This window comes from Bicyclus anynana, chromosome 27 (genome assembly GCF_947172395.1).
Source record: "Bicyclus anynana chromosome 27, ilBicAnyn1.1, whole genome shotgun sequence".
NCBI classification, from domain to species: domain Eukaryota; kingdom Metazoa; phylum Arthropoda; class Insecta; order Lepidoptera; family Nymphalidae; genus Bicyclus; species Bicyclus anynana.
In genome coordinates, this window is record NC_069109.1 from 577909 (window position 1) to 602765 (window position 24857).

General features: G+C 37.4%; 3 protein-coding genes across 3 annotated transcripts in view; 1 reads left to right on the forward strand and 2 right to left on the reverse strand.

Annotated features, from left to right (window-relative positions):
• The window catches only part of LOC112048777 (igLON family member 5), a 152989-nt gene that overhangs the window by 54761 nt on the left and 73371 nt on the right, over positions 1–24857 (reverse strand). The gene's annotated exons all lie outside the window — the stretch shown is intronic.
• LOC128199652 (small proline-rich protein 2H-like) lies at positions 10982–15611 on the reverse strand. Its single transcript, XM_052890030.1, has 2 exons — positions 15569–15611; positions 10982–11419 (listed from the first exon to the last, which is right to left on the reverse strand). Exons 1-2 carry the CDS (start codon positions 15594–15596, stop codon positions 11160–11162), a joined length of 288 nt encoding a protein of 95 aa, XP_052745990.1. The 5' UTR covers positions 15597–15611; the 3' UTR covers positions 10982–11159.
• LOC112056886 (uncharacterized) lies at positions 16882–21693 on the forward strand. Its single transcript, XM_024097375.2, has 3 exons — positions 16882–16912; positions 19048–19161; positions 19923–21693. The coding sequence occupies exons 1-3, from the start codon at positions 16882–16884 to the stop codon at positions 20471–20473; spliced, it is 696 nt and encodes a 231-aa protein (XP_023953143.2). The 3' UTR covers positions 20474–21693.

The window sequence follows — 24857 nt, forward strand, 5'->3', positions numbered from 1 at the left end:
AGTATGCAAATTGAAAAGATCTTTGTATGGTCTGAAGATAAGTCCAAAGAAGTGGAACATAAGATTCTCAGAAGAAATGAGATCATTGGGTCTGGAAAACGATTTACATGATCCATGTCTATTTACATGGAGACAAAATGGTAAAGTAGCAACAGTTGTCTTATATGTAGATGACATGTTGATAATAAGCAACTGTCCAGAGAAAATGCAACAAATCAAAACTCACCTGAGTAAAGCTTTCCAGATGAAAGATCTAGGTGAACCGAAAAATTTCCTAGGAATGACAATTCAGAGAAACAGAGAAGAAAGCACATAATAATCCATCAAGCTGCATACACGGAGAAAGTGCTAGAAAAGTTCAACATGAAAGATTGCAAACCACAAAGTACACCAATGGTAACTCGCCAGGTGGATAACAGAAACAAGAGACAAAAACCAGACTCGGAAAGTTTACAAGAAAGCACTGAAACAAAAAGAGTACCTTATAGAGAAGCGATTGGTAGCTTGATGTACCTAGCAAATGCTACAAGACCTGACATAGCATACGCAGTGAATTATCTTGCAAGAAAACAACTGAACCCAACAGAGGATGACTGGAATGATGTCAAAAGAATTTTTAGATACCTGAGAGGAACAACCAGCCTGGGATTGAAATACAAATCCACATCAGAAAACCTAGAAGCATTTACAGACGCTTCATTCAGAGACTGCCAAGATTCAACATCCACTGGTGGATATGTGATAAAGCTATTCGGAGATGTAATTGCTTGGAAAAGTCATAAGCAATCGTATGTCACACTATCCACTTGCCAGGCAGAATATTTAGCAATGAGTGATGCTAGCCAAGAGCTCATATCACTGGATAAATCTGTGAGATACATAATAGGAAAAACATTGTATCCAGCAACGATCTGGTGTGATAACAGGTCAGCCAGAGACTGCACAGAGATGGATGGAAGTCACAAACTCAAGACATTCGATCAGAAAATTAGGGACATTCAAAAAGAGTTGGAACTCAGAGAGAAAACAGGGAACAGAAAACAAATGGCAGATACTCATGGCGACTTTGTGAAACAATGTGTGGATGAGAAAAAGGTCAAAGTACTCTGGATTTCAACAGAAGAAAATCTGGCAGATATAATGACTAAACCCTTGCCTCAAAAGTCGCACACATACTTGAGAAACAAGGTCTCAGCCATGGACTAATTAATAAGGCACTTCTAAAATAAAGAATGAACTTTATGTAAAGAAAACAGATTTAGAAAATTGTTAAAGCACTTATTTATATTTGCACTTAAATATAAATTTAACAAGACAAATTTCAGAGGAAAACCAATGCCGATTTTTGATTTCAGGACAGCTGTAACTTAACAACATGTAAACGATAATTACAGACAGAATCGAAGTTTCAAACTCAAATTACAAACTAAGAATCAATAATCAAGTCAAATTGAAATGTGATTACAATTTAAGTTAAGTCAAATACAAAGTTCATTTTAAGTTGATTAAAAATCAAAATTAGTTTAAGTGATTGTTGGAAAAATTAATATTAAACTTGTTTAGATAAAGTAAATCAACACAAATTACTCAACTCTCAATTAATCAATTAATTACTCAACTCTCAATTAATCAATAATCAAGTCAAATTCAAAAGTGATTACAATTTAAGTTAAGTCAAATACAAAGTTCATTTTAAGTTGATTAAAATCAAAATTAGTTTAAGTGATTGTTGGAAAAATTAATATTAAACTTGTTTAGATAAAGTAAATCAACAAAGGGAGGGAGTATCGTGAATAAGCTTTGTTGAAGGCGCCACTATTGGCGCGAACTTCGTGTCATAAATAAGTTTAGTTGAGGGCGCCACTGTTGGCGCGCAGTTCGTTGAGCGCCGCGTAAAAACGTGCTGCTCAGTAGGCACGCGCGAGCGAGTGAGTCTGTTCTTGACTAAGTGTGATTTTGTTTGTTTTAATTAATACAGTGTCTTGAAGAAACATTGTGTCGTGTGTGTTAAGTTATTTAACCTTTTCCTGCCACAAATATATTTACTCCTACATATTTAAACGATACTAAAATACCTTACCTTACCTTATCAGCCGATAGACGTCCACTGCTGGACATAGGCCTCTTGCATGGACCTCCAAGCACAACGATCTCGAGCCGCCAGCATCCAGCGGCTCCCTGCAACCCGCTTAATATCCTCGGTCCACCTAGTGGGGGGTCGCCCAACACTGCGCTTTCCGGTGCGGGGTCGCCATTCCAGCACCTTGGGGCCCCAACGTCCATCGGCTCTTCGAACTATGTGGCCCGCCCATTGCCACTTCAGCTTCGCGACTCGCTGAGCTATGTCAGTGACTTTGGTTCGTCTGCGGATCTCCTCATTCCTGATTCGATCACGCAGAGAAACTCCAAGCATAGCTCGCTCCATCGCCCGCTGAGTGACTTTGAGCCTTCTAATAAGGCCCATAGTCAGCGACCAAGTCTCGGATCCGTATGTCATCACTGGCAACACGCACTGATCGAAGACTTTCGTCTTCAAGCACTGAGGAATTTCGGACGAAAAGATGTCGCGGAGTTTCCCGAACGCTGCCCAGCCGAGCTGGATTCGGCGATTCACCTCTTTCTCAAAATTGGACCTACCTAACTGGACTGTGTGTCCTAGGTATATATATTCGTCTACAATTTCGAGCACAGAGTCCTCAACAATAACTGGGTGGAGCGGTACATGAGTATTAGTCATGATCTTCGTCTTGCTCATGTTCATTTTTAGGCCCACACGTTGAGAAACCCTGCTGAGGTCGTTGAGCATGGTACTAAGGTCCTCCAGAGTCTCTGCCATAATGACTACATCATCGGCAAAACGTAGTTGAGTGATGTACTCACCATTGATGTTGATGCCAAATCCGTTCCAGTCCAGAAGCTTAAAGACATCTTCCAATGCAGCGGTAAATAGCTTTGGGGAGATCACATCTCCCTGCCGCACTCCTCGCTGCAGTTGGATTGGCCTCGTAGTCTGATCCTGTATACGGACTGACATGGTGGCGCTTTCATACAAACACTTCAACGCTTGAATGTACCTGTAGTCGATCCGGCATCTCTGCAAAGACCTCAGCACAGCCCAAGTTTCCACCGAATCGAAGGCTTTCTCATAGTCCACAAACGCTAAGCAAAGTGGCTGATTATACTCTTCGGTATTCTGTATAACCTGCCGCAGCGTATGAATGTGGTCTATGGTACTAAAGCCTGCTCGGAAACCGGCTTGTTCGGGAGGCTGGAAGTCGTCAAACCTACGGGCGAGACGATTCGTGATGACTCTCGAGAACAACTTGTAGACATGACTCAACAACGAGATGGGTCTGTAATTCTTCAGTAAGGTATTGTCACCTTTTTTGAAGAACAGAACCACCACGCTCCTGTGCCACGCCTTAGGTGTTGTACCCTCGTGAATGACGGAATTGAACAACCGCTGAAGGACCTTAAGTATCGGTTTTCCACCCGCTTTCAGGAGTTCTGCTGTGATTCCGTCATCACCTGGTGCTTTGTTGTTCTTAAGTTGTCTGAGAGCCATACTAATCTCGTATAGGCTGACGTCCGGGATATCTTCGGTATAGTGTCGGGTCAATTTGGCTCTAGGATCTTTGGCCAAATTGTCAACAGGCTTTTGGGTAGAGGTGTATAACTGTCCGTAGAACTAAAACTGTCCGTAGTACTAAAATACAATCAAGCTTTTTAAAAATTTCTAAAATTTTTTGAAAATATAATAATATAATTTTTTGTTTTTAATAAATATACTTAAACAATACACATCACTAACTAGCCCCAAAGTAAGCATACAGAGTAGTTTGTGTTATGGGTACTAAGATAGTTGATATTATAATATTCATATACAGTTATATACTACATGTATGTACTTATGTGTATTTATACATTATGTACACACACACAGAGATTGAGAGACACAGACACTGGAAAACACCCATGCTCATCACACAAATATTTTCCAGTTGTGGGAATCGAACCCACGGCCGTGGATGCAAAAAGCAGGGTCACTACCCACTGCGCCACGCGGCCGTCCAAATTTACCCAGACTTTTGACGGCCTCCGTGGCGCAGTGGTATGCGCGGTGGATTTACAAAACGGTGGTCCTGGGTTCGATACCCGGCTGGGCCAGGTCTGGCTGGTGGGAGACTTTAGCCGTGGCTAATTACCACCCTACCGACAAAGACGTACCGCCAAGCGATTTAGCGTTCCGGTACGATGTCATGTAGAAACCGAAAGGAGTCTGGATTTCATCCTACTGCTAACAAGTTAGCCCGTTTCCATCTTAGATTGCATCATCACTTATTATTCACTGGACTATCACGGCTCTTGCCATGCCAGCACAATATAGAACGAAGTATGTTATGTATAAGGAGAAAGGATAAGATAAATCTTAAATGTATCAGAAAAAAAACAAAGGTCACAGATGTGACGTATACAATTAGAAACCTTAAATGGAAATGGGCTGGTCATTTAATGCGAAACAAAAACGCGAATTGGGCTAAGGACGTAACTGTTTAGTACCCTAGAGACAACAAAAGGAAACGCGGCAGGCCTTTAAGAAGATGGGAAGATGATTTGAAGATGACAGCAGGAACACTTTGGAAAAGGAAAGTTCATGATCGCAAGGCATGGAAGATCTTGGGGGAGGCCTATGCCGAAAGGCAAGACGATTTACCGGTGTCGTAATTTTTTTATATTGTATAGTTTTTATATTAAGGTAAATTGTTAATAAAGGCTATTATTATTATTATCGCGGCTCTTATAGAGAGAATAATAATAATAAAAAAGACTGGGAATCGAAGCTGGGACCTCTTTATTGAGATCCAGTCTTCAGTGAGCGCCTATTTTTCACCTTTTCCAAGTTACCTAAGCTAGATTGTAGTGCCTCGTCATGTGAGTTACCTAAACCCAAGTTACCTAAACCCGATTGTTAGAAGGTTATGGCATTTTAATTTTAAAGTGAACGGGACAATGGATGTTATACGACCATGTTTGTCTCGACGTGTGGTCCAAATCATAAGCTTTATGCGAATTTTCTTTGCTTTCTAATTTTACTTACTATAGATATGTGGATACATAGTAGTATATTATTTATCTACAGGAAGAAAATTTTTTTAGTGCGGATATTTTTATATTTTGTACATAAACAAAATTTAATGATCACGTATTTTTTCTTTTTTTTTTTAACTCAAAAATAACAAAATTATCGTTAGCTAAAGTTATTTACTTTTGAACAGAATTTTAGGGTCACCCTATTGTGCGTTTATTTTATTTTCGTTTGATACCTAAAGGACGTCACTAGATCACTTTTAAGCTGAATATATCTTGTTTAGTAATAATATGTACATTATTTTGTTATTTAAGAGACATAAATTAAAAAAAAAATTACATAAAATGTATAGAACTGTTTGTAGACTTATATTCTATTAATGATACAGAACCACGAAAAAAAATATCCGCACTAAAGACCGAATCAACCTGTATTTTAAATTTGGAACCAATAAACGACTCAACGCTCTCCCGATCAGTCTGTGAGCTCACCCTGGGGTCATGCCTGAAAATCTCAGACCAATTATTGTATAGGACCTGCCTCGCTAGACGTTACTTTTCTGCCAAAGCATATGATCAAATATCTAACGCTATTTTATAAACTGTCTACAAAGAATCGATGTTTCATAGTTGTAATTAAATTCGTCAGTAAAAATACACTTTAATGTAGTTGAATGGTGTAAAAAACGGGCAAGAACTTCTAGGTTAGTATAAGATATGCACCAAATCCAAGATCGTTTTGTTCGGAAAATGACAGACAATTTTGTTAGTGAATATGGGTGCAATACTGGTCCTTGTATAATTAGTCTGAGCTGAAAATCAGCGCTACAGTTACTTAGCTGTAGCATAGTGCTGAGGCAGCGCCCCATTCAGCCGAAGCCTTAGTAATTAGTTAGTATTAATTCTCATGTTTTTTTTCTTATTTATGTTATGTTGTTTTTGGCTGAATAAATGTTTTTATTGTTATTGTTACTGTTATGCTGAAGTAAATAGTAGTCTGGGATGGATGTGACGTCACTCGATTTTGTGATGGCTCGTGCCTGTGATGGGTGGCGCGACTTGTACCGTGGACGGTAGGGATTATTAAGTGGGTGCAGCTAGTGATACAAGGCACTCGCCGTACGGTCATCTTCAAGCTAGGAAAAAGGCTGCATACGTAATGCACCGCCTTTACGCAATGATTAACAAAAAAAAGTAAATTGTCCCTCCGTTCAAAGCTAACGCTTTATAAAACCACGATCCGTCTGATCTTAACCTACGCTAGTGTAGTGTTTGCCCACCGTCCCAAAGCGACCCTTAGGCCGCTTCAAACTTTACAAAACCAATCAAAGACACTGGACATTTTTAAATATGCCGTAAAGACTCATTATCTGGTGCAGTAAGGACGATCTGTATATATTATTTCTTTTCAATATAATGTATTTATTAGTATATTTTTATATGTATTTTATTCATTATTGTAGGTATATTTTGATATGTATATTATTCATTATTGTAGGTATTTGTGTAATATTGTTTATGTATTAGGATGTTAATTATTTGTGTGTATGTGTATTACTAATACTATGGTTATTTTTGTTTTACGCCACCTACTGATGTCCTTAAGTTTTTCTAAACCGAAGGTTGCCTGGAAGAAATCGCTACTTAGCGATAAGGCCGCCTTTTGTATCTCTTCCTAATTTGTTTTTATATCACTTGTTTTTGTCTTTGTGGTGTGCAAATAAAGTATATCTATCTATCTATCTAAAACCGATTCCTGCGTCAAATCACGGGCGCACCGTGGTTTGTACGTAATAATGACCTCCATGTAGACCAAGACCTACCGACAATATCAAAGCACATGAAACAGCTCTCTCGAAACTATTTCGGCAGAGCTTCCATCCATTACAGCCAACTAGTGGTTGAGGCCTGCAACTACACTCCCAACCTTAACGCTAACTTCAAGCAGAGGCGTCCCAGAAATGTCCTTTACGAACCAGACGATGACATGACGACCGACAACGCTTCCCAGGCAACACAATCACAAGCTACACAGCGTCTTCGAAGACGAGGTTCCCGATATCAAACGTCACCCGGACGTGGGTTTTCTAACTCACGATCTCGATCTCTCAAAATGATTGAAGTAATTGGGAAAAAAGTTGGGCTTAAAATTATCAAATTATAAAATTGAAATAAATAATTTTGAGTTTGATTTTTTATCTCTCCGCTATCGCTTATAACTCACAACCTATCTATCAAATAATTCAAGAGGGCCGTTTACAAAAATCCCCATCTACCCGCGTTCGACGTAACGTAACATTCCGTTCAAACGGCCCTCTATTCTTGTCGCTACTATAATAGGATATTAAATTTTAACTCGATTGTTGTCCGGGATAACATAGTTTGTGATGATTTTTAACTTTATTATTAACCGACTTCAATTAAAGATTAAAAAGTATTTTTACTACTCTTGCTCAAAAACACTGTCTTAATACCACTCCACAGCGGGGCTAAACAAGCATTTCAGCCTCTAGGGGCTAAAGTAATTTTGCTGTTTTTATTCTTGTCTGTTACGAGTACTAGGTATAAAATGAAAAAGGTTTAATTCGTAAAAAGTTTAATCATACATAAATAATGACTTCTATAAAACGAAGGTTTTACTCGTAAATAGGTCGTAAATAGCATCATAGGAGGGTACGAGTATTTAAGTAAGGCCCTGATTGTTTGATAAAAATATGAAATTGGAACGAAATGCAGCGTTTTTGTCTGTGTGTGGAATGCGTATTTTTTTAAATATGATCTTCAATGAGTAGCGAGCTGCGTCTGCAAAAACGATTTTAACATTAAATACTGTACTGTATTATTTTCTCGCAATCGTAGTGAAAAGTATAGTGTAACACGCGGGGCTAAACCCAGTATAAAATCGATTTCTATTTAACGGCCCTCGCATTACGGCTCGTGCCCTAAACTACCTCGTTTATAATAGGTTTTTTTAGCTCCTGGTATAACAAACTACTATTATTTTGAACAGTATAGAAGCAGGGTACATAAACAAAACGTGACGGTGATCCCACAAAAGTTACAACTGCGTTGTGGTAAATCACTTGTGGACTTCAGTAAAAAAAGGAATACATTGTTTTTAATGCTTATTACCTTACTTCCAGATTGGTCCAATTTAATTTTCATGAAAATTACTAAAGTTTTGTGAAATAACTGAACGAAATGTTGACCATTTCGTACTGTAGTGTTTACGGTGATAATTATTACACTCCGTTCACCGTCATGGTAATTATCATCCCGCTTTGTTCAGCATCATGATAATTATCATCCCGCTTTGTTCACCATCATGATAATTATCATCCCGCTCCGTTCACCGTCATGATAATTATCATCCCGCTCCGTTCAGCATCATGATAATTATCATCCTGCTCCGTTCACCATCATGATAATTATCATCCCGCTCCGTTCACCATCATGATAATTATCATCCCGCTCCGTTCACCATCATGATAATTATCATCCCGCTCCGTTCACCGTCATGATAATTATCATCCCGCTCCGTTCACCGTCAGAATGATTATCATCAATCGATGAACAACTAAGTCTCGGATCAGAAAATGGAATAAATAAATTCAATAAAAAGCACAACCCAAGTTTGTCTAGTCGTGTGTGTGATCGTTCAATCTAAAAGTTTGTGAACATCACAACAACACGCTCGGACGATGTCATAAGTTTTGCTATTGATGAAATCGCTTCGCATGCGCCAAATGAACCGACTACTTTCGTTATTAAGGTATAGTACACTTAACGACTCGGAATGAAATCGTAACTGCATCGTCTCGACGTCAACGTGCTGGCTTATTCACTATTTTTAACCGACTTCCAAAAAGGAGGAGGTTCTGAAAGCTGTTTCTGGAATAACCACAGAAATTTTGTAGTTTAAACGTATTTAATTAAAACATCACTGGCTTGGCACCGCCTTCAAACTGATCAGAAGGTAGCACATAGGTAGGATGTTATTTTTTGCTTTTTAGTTAAAGTTATTTTTTGAGTCGGTTGAATTTTTTTTATTAAAATTTTTATGGTATTACATCATCATCATTTTCCATACTCGGCTCACTGCTGAGCTCTAGTCTCCTCTCAGAATGAGAGGGGCCAGGCAAACCAGTCCACCACGCTGGCCCAATGCTGATTGGCAGACTTCGCACACGCAGAGAATTAAGAAATTTCTCAGGTATGCAGGTTTCCTCACGGTGTTTTTCCTTCACCGTTTGAGACACGTGATATTTAATTTCTTAAAATGCACATAAATAAAAAGTTGGAGGTGCATGCTTCGGAACGGACTCGAACCCACGCTGGCCGGAATCGGAGGTAGAGGTCATATCCACTGGGCTATCACGGCTTTCTGCCCGGCTCATATATTTATTATAGCTTCAACGACTAAACTGTAAGGCGGTTGGATTTATCACCGAGGGGTGGTGGTTCGATCCCCGCCCCGTTGGTCTATTGTCGTACCCACTCCTAGCACAGTCTTTCCCGACTAGTTGGAGGGGAATGGAAATATTGGTCATATTTACAAGAAGATATACCTAAATTTTCTTAAAAAAATTAACCAAACCATCAAGCAATTTAGCGTTCCGATACGATATCGTGTTTCATCCTACTCCTAACAAGTTACCCCGCTTCCATCATTCATCATCACTTACTCAGGTGAGATTGTAGTTGTAGTAAGTTGAAGAAATTAAAAAAAAACATATGAATGGCGGTAGTTTTTAATTCGGATCTTCAACTTCAATAGCAGCGCTACGCAAACCCAAAGTAAAACTAGATTTAAAATTCTGAATCTGAGAATGCAAAAGCCACGTCAAGTGACAAAGTCTAGACTGTCAGGATAAGTCTAGATTTGCAGCTAAGACAAATGCAGACTTGTCTAGTAGTTCGCCTAAACTTTGAGACCTGAATTTAGGTCTTAGTCTGACTTTATTTCAGTGGTGTGGGTTTAAAGTACTGAAAAGTTTGGAATATATTGTAAGAGTTAGTGGAAATTGAAGATTTTTGTGTCGCTATTGACAGAAATGTACCCTTATTAACCCTCGATGCAAAAAGAGGGATGGTATAAGTTTGACGTGTCTGTCTGTCTGTCTATCTGTCTGTCAATCCATAGCTCCCGAACGGATGAAGCGATTTCAATTTAGTTTTTTTCTTATGAAAGGTGACTTATGCGATTGTTTTCAGACATGTTTGATGAAAATTGGTTGAGCCGTTTAAAAGTTGTGGGGGATTGAAAGTGGAGAAGACTTACCGAATGTGTGCAAATATACTTGAGTGGGGTCTCAAATGAAAGCTCACCGAAAGAGAATATTGATGACTTGATCGAGAGTGTAATTAATAATTTCATGACCTTCAAGGGCTTTAAGTGGAGGGGGGCAAAATTTTCAGTTTCATGCCATATGAATTTATGATCATTTGAGCGATTGACTGTATTTGAAAACATTGTTTTTTTTTAATTATCGGGGAAAATTGAGTCAATATTAACTAATTCTATACTAATATTATAAACAGGAAAGATTTGAAAAATTCTTTCACTGTTGAGAAGCTATACTATCCCCGAGTGCTATCGGCTATATTTTATCCCTGTATTCTCACGGGAATGGGAACTACTCAGGTTAATTAATAAATTTTTAAATAATAAATTGTTATAAAGAAGTCTTTGAAACGAACTGAGTCTGAAACTAGTGTAGAAATGAAAAAAAATCTTTTACCAATAAAAAGCGAGTAAAATAAGCTATATTTTACTACCTGATAATGTAGTAATTACACAGAAATTACAATGTCACAACACTTTAAAAATAAAACACAGAAAAATTAATTAGTAAATCAGTTTTTTATTCCAAATTATGTTCAAAAAGGCCGCATTACTCTTTTTTGTAATTTTTTTTAAGATTCTAAAGTAAAATTAATTTCCAAATTGTGCATTTTGAGTATCCAAATAACATTAATTTTAGAAAAAATACCAAAAAATAAAATTTCTTTTTACAATTTATTGAAACATTTTAGATGAAACAACCAACAAACTTCCGACCATTATCAGATCAAACATAACAAGGTTGTCCACATGGTGGTATGAATGGTTGGGGGCACGGCGGGGGGGGACAAGGTGAGGGGCAAGGTGGTGGGGGGCACACAGGTGGTGTGTAGATGGTAGCAGGGCAGGCGCACGGGGGTAGCTGCTTGCCTACGCAGATGGTGGGGGGGTTGATGGTGGGCTGACCGACTTCGCCGTAGCATATGGTGCTGCCATCTTGGGCTTTGCAGCAACGCCATGGTGCGGCGTATGCTGTGCTGATGATAGCTGGTTAAAAGAAAAATAAATAAATAAATGAACAAATTAAAATTAAGATTAAAAACGGACGGATATTAATATATAAGGGTTCCGCTTTTGTACGTACGTACTAAAAACAAACAAAAACAGTAAATAATTGTAAATACATACATACATACATACTTGAATGTATAAAGTAAAAAAACAAAAACAGTATTGTGTTATGTTGGCTAGAATAGATTTCCAATTTAGAATTATTTTTCATTATTATACAAAAACGCCTATATCTTCATACTAGTAGACGCCGCGCGGTTTGCCCCGCGTGGTTCCCGTTCCCGAGGGAATACGAGGATAATATGTAACTTAAAGCCTTCATCGATAAATAGGCTATCTACACTAACACTGCAAAATTTTTTCAAATCGCACCAATCCACCAATCAGTAGTTCCTGAGATTAGCGCGTTCAATCAAACAAACTCTTCAGCTTTATAATATTAGTATAGATTGTGAATACAAAAACGCCTATACCCTCATATTGGCGCGCCTAAGAACCATCTCAATTATCTCACCAATTGAAAGCAATGCTGCATTATTGAGCTTCATAATTTCACAGGAACGGGAACTAAAAAGGCAAAACTACGTCCGCTATTAATATTTCATACACGCTTCACTTGTAACTATGTATGTAAGAAAATCTTGGACTCTTAATTTGATCCACTTCCCGGTCTTCGATTAGGGATGAAATACACACGCTCTGAGTTCTGATGACAATACATGACTAGCTAAGGAACGTCATTGAAAATCCAATATGGCGGCCTCTCCAAGACGGACTGGATGTTTGAAATCCACTCACATGTTATGGCTAATAAATGAAAGGGTTTGTTATCAGGAATACGAAAAAAATTACTATTTTTTAATATTTGTAATTTTTAGTGTTTGTTGTAGTTTTGTTTTTAAACTATTTAAAATTATTTTAGACGTAATATGTAAAGCATTGTCACATAACATAGATCACAAGTTAACTTGTAGTTCAATAATAAAAGTTATCTTCACTTGAGATGCTTAATCGATTTAAACAGCACATAACCATAAATAAAAGAGAATATAGCGGAGTTTCAGTTCAAAATATAAATGTGATGGGTTTATTATGCAAGGTTTTAAACCTTGTTCACATTGTTCCAGTAGAACACCGTTCTAGCTTGTATTACATTTCTAAGTATATTGAATTTAAATCACATCACACTAATCTATACTAATATTATAAAGCTGAAAAGTTTGTTTGTTTGTTTGATTGAACGTGCTAATCTCAGGAATTACAGGTCCGATTTGAAAAAATCTTTCTGTGTTAGATAGCCTATTTATCGAGGAAGGCTATAAGCTATATATTATTCCTGTATTCTTACGGGAACGGAAACCACGTGGGTAAAACCGCGCGGCGTCAGCTAGTATTATTAAAGTTTGTGTGTAAATATGTTTTTTCCTCTTTTACGATGCGGCTACAGAGGCGATTTGGCTGAAATTCGGAATGGAAATAGATTTTACTCTGGATTAACACATAGGCTACTTTTCATCCTGGAAAAATCCATGGTTCCCGCGGGATTTGTGAAAAACTGAATTCCGCGCGGACGTAGTCGCAGGCGTCCGCTAGTTTATAATAAATAAAATAATTTATTACATATTGAGAATTATAAACATTGTAACGATGACTCTAAAAGTGTCACTGTCTTAGCCGTACCTGACTTGCTGGAATTTTTACAAATAGTCAAATATTACGTTTCACAAGTGCTTTTAGTAAGCATATTTTAAATAAATGAGTTTTGATTTTAATTTATCACTTACCACTATAAATAAATATACTTAAACAATACACGCATCTCTATCTAGCTACAAAGTAACTACTTTTCTGTTATGTGATCAGTTACTCGACCCAGTAACTAGTGTAATGTGAACTGGGCATAATAGTAGGAAATATACTACCATAATGGTAGTATTATGCGCGATTTTATACCATTTATAGCAGCCATTCATCAGAGACGCTACTGGCGCGTAATATATCTTTATAACTGAGTGTTCTTGCCCATTACGTCCAACACTCTGTACCGACTTGTGTTTATCTTCTTAGGGTTCTGTATCACAGCGGAAAAAGACGGAACCCTTATAGGACTTTGTTGTCTGTCTATATGTCTGTCAGTTATATATATAGTGGTCCCAACGGGAAGAAATACCAGATGTACACAAATCGAATACAAGCCGAGAGCCGTGCGGAAGATAGCAAAAGGACAAGATAGAAAGAGATAGAAATATTTTGTTTGTTCCATCGTCGCTTCGTGTACATGACTGTTCTTCTCGTTGAAAATAGTATAGTTAATACCCTTCATCTCGGAAAGCATAGAGTCGAAGAGGCATCTGCGAGGGGAAACCGCGAGGCGTTGGTTAGTTTTAAATATTTGCATCTATGTGAAAAACCTGCCACATAGATGCAAATACTGTCGATGTGAAAAATCGACATGCCACTTGGCAACAGGGGCTGATGAGATCGCGGTCAAGGGCTAACTTGTCAAATAATTGAAAAAATATCCATTAACTGGAACAATGTGAACTGGGCATAACAGTAGAAAATATACTATCATAATGGTAGTATTGTACGCGATTTTATACCATTTATAGCTGCCATTCATCAGAGACGCTACTGGCGCGTATATCTATATAACTGAGTGTTGCCAATGATATTTAATACTAGAGATGTGACACTATCGCGTCAAAACTGAGGCGGGCAAATGTGGAAAATTGACTTCATATCATTTAGCCTCTTATTAAACAACGAATGTTATTTAAACAACGCAACACACAATGCGACCGTCTGACCCCAACTCAATCTCTCCACAAAATGGCCGATATAATAATATAATAAGCGTTCCGGTACGATGCCGTGTAGAAACCGATAGGGTGGATTTTCATCCTCCTCCTAACAAGTTAACCCGCTTCCATCTTAGACTGCATCATCACTTACCATCAGGTGAGATTGTAGTCAAGGGCTAACTTGTAAAGAATAAAAAAATAAAAAAATTTAATTAATTGCAAATAGCTAATACACGTCATACATATTCCATATTAATTTAAAAAAGACATTTTGGCTAGGGTTCGAACTCACGACCGTTTTAATGAAGGTCTGACAGTTTACCCACATTGCTGTGCGGTCTTTACTAAGATAATTATGTGAAAATGTTCTTGGTGTTTAAAATTTTATTTCTAGACATTGAGCTGCTATTCATATCAAAATAATACCTAAATATCGTCTATAATGTCGAGTTGTGTGTTCGTACATAAATATGTAATGGAACCTTTACTAATATAATAAAGCTGATGAGTTTGTTTGTTTGTTTGTTTGTTGGTTAGTTAGTTAGTTAGTTTGTTTGTTTGTTTGATTGAACGCGCTAATCTCAGGTACTACAGGTCCGATTTGAAAAATTCTTTCAGTGTTAGATAGCCCATTTATCGAGGAAGGCTATTGTGGGTGCTCAACGGTGTATCTAAATTCGGATCACATTTTGAGGTGGTTTTGTAGGCACGTAACCTATCTATAGTACAAAATTATCATTGGTTCCTCCCCATTACGTCGAACACTCTGTTCCGACTTGTGATTATCTGTTAGAGTTCTATACTACAATAGGAAAAGATGGAACCCTTATAAGGCTCTATCGTCTGTCTGTATGTCTGTCAGTTAATACCCTTCATCTCGGAAAGCGTAGAGCTGTAGAGGCATCTACGCGGGTGAAACCGCGTGGCGTTTGCTAGTTTTAAATTTTTTTTTTTTTATTATTTTGACGGCCTCCGTGGCGTGGTGGTATACGCAGTGGACTTACAAGACGGAGGTCCTGGGTTCGATCCCCGGCTGGACTGGTTGGTGGTACGCTTCAGCCGTGGATAGTTACCACCCTACGGAAATACGTACCGTAATGATTTAGCGTTCCAGTACGATGTCGTGTACAAACCGAAAGGAGTGTGGATTTTCATCCTCCTAACAAGTTATCCCGCTTCCATCTTATATTGCATCATCACTTACCATCAGGTGAGATTACAGTCAAGGCCTAACTTATAGAGAATAAAAAAAATATCTTCAAACAACATTTTTTTTTAATTTTTTAATTTGAGATAATTATTTAAAAAAAAATCGACTTACCCAAAAAGAACCAAGCGTATATCCCCATTGTTCCAAAATGTCTCATTTTACAAAAATAATCCACCATTTTTATACATTTTTTTTTATTCAAAACAAATATAAGATGAAATCGATAAGTTACTCTATGTTCTAACACTTAAAGTTCAATTTTCATTGAAATGTTGTGATAGAAAAATCATGGAGCAGTTTATATAAGGTTGATTAAAGTTTTACACATTTGATTTTAAAATATTATAATTTACATAAAACATGAAATTATTTCACTAGTTAAATGCTATGGCTTTCATTGCTTTTAGGACGAGTTTCTCAGTTTTATAGGCCCATTTTTCCATCGTCAATCAAAATCCTTAACAACCCATATTCGGCTCACTGTTGATCACGAGTCTTCTCTCAGAATGAGAGGAAGAGGGAGGATTCTTTCATCAATGTTTGCTGGTTTAGTGTTTTTCAGACGATGGTGCGGGTGACAGTTCATTTCGCTCTTGAAATTTGGTCGCGTTTCGCGATAACACATACACAACGTATTATGGACGTCCTAAGGCAATTGTCACCGTACCCATGCTATATGAAAAACAATTAATTAAAATGAGTGATATGAGGTTTGTTGAACGACTAATTCAAATTCAATCGACAGACATGTCTACAAGATACAAGATTGTTTACTTATCTACGTCATCATCATCATCATCATTATCAACCCATATTCGGCTCACTGCTGAGCTCGAGTCTCCTCTCAGAACGAGAGGGGTTAGGCCAATAGTCCACCACGCCGGCCCAACGCGGATTGGCAGACTTCACACACGCAGAGGATTGAGATAATTCTCTGGTATGCAGGTTTCCTCACGATGTTTTCCTTCACCGTTTGAGACACGTGATATTTAATTTCTTAAAATGCACACAACTGAAAAGTTGTGCATGCCCTGGACCGGATTCGAACCCACACCTTCCGGAATCGGTGACAGAGGTCACATTAACTGGACTATCACGACTTGCAATAATAATTTACTAATGGCAAATTTACTTACATGTTTTATTAATCCTAGTCTACACGCTACAAATGCAAGCTGCATTATCACTGAGTAACATGGACTATTAAACCGTATTCGTGGCTTATGAATATATGTACAGATTTAGTTATATTGCGTTTTTTATATGAATAGGTAGAAAAATAAATGTTTAGGTACAAATTAAAACAATGGTTATTTTATAATTCTCTAACGCTATTTGAAATGGTTTATTTAACTTTGTCGTAAACGTGAACAGATAAAACGTATAAAAAGCACAATTTTGGAGGGAAAAGTCAGTTTGTCATAATGGGGCGGTTCACGGCTTTGGTACTCATAGGTGAGTTTTGATTCTTATTCGCTTTGCCCCGCGGTTTCACCCGCGTTTCCAGTTCCCGTTTCAATACGGGATACAAAAGTAATATATTTTTAACAAAAAAATTCAACCGACTTCAAAATTACAAAGATAAACAAAACCCGTATTCCCACGGTAACGTGGATATCATCATCAACCCATGTTCAGCTCACTGTTGAGCACGAATCTCCTCTCAGAATGAGAGAGGTTAGGCCAATAGTCCACCACGCTGGCCAAATGCTGATTGGCAGACTTCACACACGCAGAGAATTGAGAAAATTCTCTGGTATGCAGGTTTCCTCACGATGTTTTCCTTCACCGTTTGAGACACGTGATATTTAATTTCTTGAAATGTACACAACTGAAAAGTTGGAGGTGCATGCCTCGGACCGGATTCGAACCTACGCCATACGATTCGAAGGGACAGGTCATATAATACATCTTTACTTATAATAAAACTGGTCGAATTTTATTAATTTATTCGCAATTTGAGATTTTACTTATAACATTTGTAACAACAAACGTTACCGTGGCATAGAGTACTTCTAGCGCCATCTAGAATCTATACTTATAATACGAATTCTGTACATTTTGTACATTGAAGATATTTTGAACATTTTTGTTGGGGGGCATTAAATAATCGATACTGAAGATAAAAATATGTATGTATGTATAAATGTATGTAATGTATGTAATGTATGTAAAATATGTATATATGTATGTATGTATATGTATGTGTAATATTTTTCGATTTTTTGTCTGTCCGTCCGTGTTTTTTTGTTATTCGGGCATCACGCTGAAACTACTGAATGAATTCAAATGTAACTTGGCACGGTTTAAAAAAATACGGAGAAGGTTACAGGATACTTTTTATTGCGAAAATAAAATGAAAAGGGGGTGAAATAGGGGTTGAAAATTTGTATCGAAAGTCCTTCATTTTAAGAGTTAAAGCTTCAAAAATTTGTTCATAAATTATGAAAAAAATACGAAATATAATGTAATTCAAAAATTTTTAAAATTCAACCCCTAAAGTGGTGAAACAGGGATTGAAAGTTTACATTGATACGCTAGCCAATAATAAAAATATAGCTATTGTCTTGTACAATAAAGAAATTGAAAAGCTTGTGAAAATACATCCTCCAATTTGCAAATCTTATCAAACATTTAAACATCGTAGGTATAGTTTCTGTTGGTATATCCTTCCCCCGGATCCGGTGCCAAAGTTTTATGCCTTGTCAGCAAGCGACAGTTTTGCTGACAACTTGTAAAAGTTATTTTGTCTGTTCGTTGTATTTGTCCTGTTATTTGTGATGTTATGTTATTGTCTATTTGTCCTATTTTAGGGTTATTTCGGAAAATTCCACAGACTAGGCGTATTGTAGCAAGGCAGAGTAACCTTCATTATTTTTACTCGGCGAAGATATGGCTATTCTAAATAAGTCAGTAGATGCAGATAGTTATTGTTGACAAGTTAGCCCTTGACTACAATCTCACCTGATGGTAAGTGATGATGCAATCAAAGATGGAAGCGAGCTTGTTAGGAGGAGGATGATAGTGCTATTTAATAGATTGGTACACAATCTATGAAACAGCATGGCTATTTAATAGAGTAGAGCTGTGATAGCTCACTGGATATGACCTCTCCCTTCGAATCATAGGGCGTAGGTTCAAACCCGATCCGGGGCATGCACCTCCCAACTTTTCAGTTGTGTGCATTTTAAGAAATTAAATATCACGTGTCTCAAACGGTGAAGGACAAACATCGTGAGGAAACCTGCATACCAGAGAATTTTCTCAATTCTCTGCGTGTGTGAAGTCTGCCAATCCGCATTGGGCCAGTGTGGTGGACTATTAGCCTAACCTCTCTCATTCTGCGAGGAGACTCGTGCTCAACAGTAAGCCGAATATGGGTTGTTTATGATGTTCAAATATAGCCTATAACACTTACAAATACCGTGGCTTTCTTGTGGTGAAAGAACTTTTAAAATTGCTTCAGTAGATCCAGAGATTACCCCCTACAATACCTAACCCCTCTCTAGAGGAGACTTGTGTTCAACAGTGAGCCTAATATGGATGATGAATGACACAGCAAGCTGTCTAACATTGACCGTTGTCCCCAGCTCTGCTAGCTTCGGCATACTCCCTCCCCGCCCCGCAGATGTGCTGTGTGCTTCCACCTCCATGTCCACCTGAGGACCAGCCGGCAGACCCTGGCGACGCGGACGCTAGACCAAGTGAGTACCATCATCATCATCACCATCATCATCATCACCATCATCACAATCATCATCACAAGGTAGAGCTGTCTCATATAGAAAGTGGGAATTTTAGGATTACATATTTTATCAGTATCCATGATATTATCGTCATGATATTATCTGGTACTAAAACTATCGCTATCTTTTTCATTCAATCGCAACGAAATAGTTTATCGCTATTGGTTGATAATAATATGTATTTTTCTATTGTCGTTGACGTCTACAGAATTGAAGAGCTTGAAATTAATTTTCACACCAGCAATGTCTAAATTCCGCGCCCTTACTGTGATTCTCTTATAGGAGTCAAACCCTGGACTTTATGATCTGAAACAACAACGGGGAATCATTGGATAGACAACAAAGTTTAGTGGTAGATCGTTAATATACATTAGAAAAAGAAAAGGACCCATAGTTGTACCCTGTAGAACGCTAATATCACCTCATTATCATTAATTTTGGCATCAACGCTTCTAATTATAGCTACTAAGATGTGAAATGCCCTTCCGGCGTCTGAATCTCCTGACACTTAAGATTTGCGCACCTTCAAAGAGCATCTTCTATATAGGCCTTCATCGCCTTCATCTTAGATCTCATCATTACTGTCCATCAGATATGGTTGTAGACAAGCGCAAGCCTATCAATAAACCAACCATTATCAACAAGCATTAACGGCCTATTAGAAGGCTAGGCCTCACTACTTATCACCTGATTGAATGCAATCTTATTTATCATTACAGCACCAAATGGAGACGGACCAATCAAAGTGCTGGTCCAAAAAACAACAACCCAAGACCAACTGCGATCAGCCAACTTCCAAGTGTACCCAGTACCCGGCGGCATATTCTACGTCCACCAAAACCCAGATGTGATCATCCAACCCCCACCCATCCTCGTCAAACCACCATTGCTAAAACCAATTCAACCATCTCCCATAAACATTCAACCTCCACAATTACCACCAATCACACCACCACCAATATGTGTGCGCCCTGCACCGTTACCACCAATAACACCACCACCTATTTGTGTTAGACCCAAACCTTTAGCCCCAATATGTCCACCACCTATAGTTGTCAAACCACCAACACCTCAACCAGTGGTACCAGCACCCATATCAATAAGACAACCAGACTTACCAGTTATAAGACTACCACCCATATTAGTCCGACCACCCACACCACCAAATCTGCAACTACCCACAATCTGTTTTAGAACGTCGTTGTTAAATAAAAATGGTGGACAAGATTCAGGGGACGTTGGTGGACTTTCTGGAATGCCCTATAACTAATTTATAACTGTCAAATTTAAATTTAAATTAATAAAAATATGATGTAATCAAATTTTCACCTACCACCTATCACAAGAGCTATAAGGGTCATAGCACACATATCAATTCGGAATCGGATCGTCAGCGTATCGCCTATCGCATCTTACCAATACCAATTACGGTGCAACCGGAAATATCGTTATCTCTTTTATTCCGTTGGAATGAAAGAAATGGGACTACTAATGGCCATTGGTCGAAATTGTGCCTATTTCCCATCATGAGGGATGTCGTTGGACACATGTTACCGACGTTGCCTCGTCGTTGACAATGTCGCCACGCATTTAACCATACATCAACTTAAATGTAAGGTATGTCGACATGGCTAGGTTGATCGCAGGTTGACCGCTTAGTCAATTAATAACCAATCAGTTGGTATCCGATTGTGTTGTCCCAGTTACGGTTATAGAATGTGATGCGGTTCACAATACGCGAGATGGCTAGCATATTATCACATGAAGAAGATTCAACCTCTCCCCACTACCAAGGGTATCTGGCAGAGAACTTTTGTAGAGATAAGTGTGTTTGTCCACTGTTTTTCTTTCTACTTCTGTTACCATCCAATTGTATACAATTTAGAGGATACAATTAAGAGGATACAATTTAGAGGATACAATTTAGAGGATACATTTTAGAGGATACAATTTAGAGGATACAATTTAGGGGATACAATTTAGAGGATATAATTTAGTACCAACATTAGTCACACGACTAATGCTGGAATTAAATAAATAGACAAAACCATAAGACTTGTTTGGAAGAAGGAGGGTCGTAAGTACAGGGACGACAAATCGTAAGCGCAAGAACTACAAATTAACCACGCATCACAGTTTGTTCCTAGGTAAAACTATTACGATTAATGTGCTTTGCGATAATAAGTTGACCTGTCACGATCCTTTTCCGAGTTGCTATGAGTGCTGTGACCTTAAAGTACTTGTTCCAAGTAAGCCCGTTTGTAAGACTGCATCATTCCTTAAAATATCAGATAATATCAGCAGTCAAGGGCTAACTTAAAACAATTAATAAAAGAAGAAGAAAATTTATGAAGTTATAAATTTTCACAAAAAGATCTCAATTTTTCAAACTCTCTCTCTTATTTTCTCAATCTCACATACGAATGATCGACCAATGAAATTATGCTATTCAAAATGGACTCTTTAGATGTCGTAAATTATTGTGATAACCCGTGTATAGTCGTTAAGTTTTATTTGTTTGCAAATGTATGTTTTTTTATGTTATTTGTATTTAATTAATTTATGTAATGGTATGTAACTTTGTATGGAAAGGTTTATATAATAAATATGTATTTAATGAGTAAATTTTTCATTTATTTTTTAGAGTTCAGTATCCTAAGGGTAAAACGGGTTCCTATTACTAATACTCCGCTATCTGTCCGTCTGTCACAGGCTGTATCTCAAGAATAGGTATTATGAGAAATATTTTATTAACTGAGTCTTGAAACGAAATTATGAAAATGAAACAAAAATTAAACAAACTCTGAATTTATTACATAACTACATGATCGTAAAAATTACTGTATATATTTCGCCATTTTTTAGTGTATATTTGCATGCATATTTTGTATTTTAATAGTGCATTTAATTTTTTTTAGTTAGTCTTTGGTTCGTAGCACCTTCGTAGCAAGCAGTTCGTAGCAAGTAAACTTTTGTAGTAGTTACAACTTTTTGAATTCAAATCTTTGGACTTATTTTACATTGGCTGGTGGGAGACTTCGGCCATAGGTAGTCACCACCCTACCAGCAAAGACGTACCGCCAAGCGATTTAGCGTTCCGGCATGATGTCGTGTAGAAACCGAAAGGGTCATGGATTTTCATCCAACTCTTAACAAGTTAGCCCGCTTCTAGTCCGTACTCACCTGTACCGCTCAGAAATGACGGCATAGTACTCAGAGTTATTTTCTGATATAGTAACAGCCTTCTTAGGGTTATTCATGTTGGTTCATTTCACATGTAATTTTTGTTCAAGAGCTTGTAGTCTAGTAGGTATGCGGCACATCAGAAGTCATCACATGTTACATCACATAAATAATTAATACTATTAAGAATATTAATTAAGTTCTGTTTAATAATCCGCCTTTCATGTGTCATTGTTTGTATAACCCATGTTTTATCTAATTCTTAGTTTTGTTTTAAGTTTGGCTATTTTACTTTTGCTTTAAGTTACTTACTAAAAATAATAACCTTTGAGTTTAGTTGTGAATTTAACAGTTTCCTTTTATTTTTTTAACTAATTCCTAGTGTATATTGTTGTTTTTTTTTTCTCTTTCTCTGTTTTTAATTTGTGTAAATTTATGTTAATTAATTTTTTAACTTTTTTTAACACTTAATTTTTAATTGTTAGTACGACCTACACTTTATGCATGATGTGACTACCTTTAAGTAAAGTTATATGTGTTTCTATACCCTAGTTATTAAGTTTTTTAATTCTGTATACATATATATAATTTTGTTGGTGGTTCAAATAATAAATAAATAAATAAGTGTAAACGTTGCCTTATAAAATGTGTGCACTAGATTACAAAAAATTAGTAATTCTTTTAAGGGCAGTTGCATACGTTTTTATAATAATCTACCACATGAAGCTACTGGAATGTCTCTCAAAAAGTTCAAAGTGTTTATTAAACGCAAGCTTTTGGGAAAGGCTTATTATAGTGTTAATGATTATATTAATGATAAAAAAGCTTGGTGTTAAACTGTGTGCTTAGTTTTAAATAAGTTTGTAAAATGGTGGTAAACAAAAAAAAAACCTTGGCTGAGTTTGTTGTGGGCTCTTCTCGGACCAAGGCGCGTTTGGAACCCTCGTAACTTTAGTTTTAAGTTTTCGACTATTATTACCACCATTAAATTAAATTAAATTATAACATAATCTTGACCTTTCAAAAGTGCTTGTAAACTAAGCCTAATTGAAATAAATGAATTAAAATCACGCGAGTTCCTTCGTCAAAAGTTTAAAGAAATAGGTATACTAACAGTAGCCTGTCAATATATATATAGCAGTATAGTATATGTAAGACAAAATATTAATTTGTACAAACGAAAAGGAGATTTAAACCCACGTCTTACTAGACACGGGCATAAGTTAGTTATTTCTGCATATCGTCTCCAAAGAGTAAAAAAATCTTTTGTGGGTTTGGGTGTACTCTTCTATAATAAGATCCCCAAGACTGTGATGGACCTGCCAATGCATAGCTTTAAGCAATGTGTTAAAAAACATTTACTTAGTCGAGGTTACTACAACATTGATGAGTTCCTTAATGATAAAGATGCTTGGAGGCCGTTGGATCAGCTTCCACCTTCACACAGGAAGTAAAACTATAAGAAATGTAAACAGTAATTGTTATCAATTGTAAATTATAATACTGTATGACTTTTTCAAAAGAGTAACTGTTGAGTTTCTTGCCGGTATCTTCTCAGCAGAACCTGCCTTCCGAACCGGTGGTAGAATCTTTACAAATAGTCAACTGACGTTTCAAAAGTGCTTGTAAACTGAGCCTACTTGAAATAAATGATTTTTGATTTTGATTTTGATTTTTTGAATTTTGACTTTTTCACGACACGTCAAATAAATATAAATCCGGCTTTAATACATACGCGGTGTCTAGCTAAATACAAATCCGCGCTCCCGTTTTCCTCCTCTATAACAAAGTTACAGTCACATGTAGGCGTACAAACAGAAATCAGCAAATTCATAGTTCACTAACTTGTATGAAGATAAATAAAATCGCGAGACGTCTCAACTTCTCACTCTATGGACTGAGCTTGTAATGCCCAGACCTGCTACATTTTATGAAGGAAGGAAAAGTGGCAGCCTAGTGAAGGAGACGCGATAGCCCAGTGGATATGACCTCTGCTTTCGATTCGGAGGGCGTAGGTTTGAATCCTTATAATCTTTTCAGTTGTGTGCATTTTAACAAATTAAATATCACGTGTCTCAAATGGTGAAGGAAAAAATGTGAGGAAACCTGAAAATTTTCTTAATTCTACGTGTCTACCAATTGGGCCATCCTGGTGGAGTATTAGCCTAACCTCTCTCATACTGAGATACTCGTGCTCAACAGTGAGCCGAATATGGGTTGATGATGAATGATGATGATGATGATGATGAAGACTTGAAATTTCTCTATGACTCTACTACAGGTTCTTCTTTTTTTATTCTTTACAAGTTAGCCCTTGACTACAATCTCACCTGATGGTAAGTGATGATGCAATCTAAGATGGAAGCGGGCTAACATGTTAGGAGGAGGATGAAAATCCACACCCCTTTCGGTTTCTATACGACATCGTACCGGAATCGCTTGGCGTCTTTGCTGGTAGGGTGGTAACAACC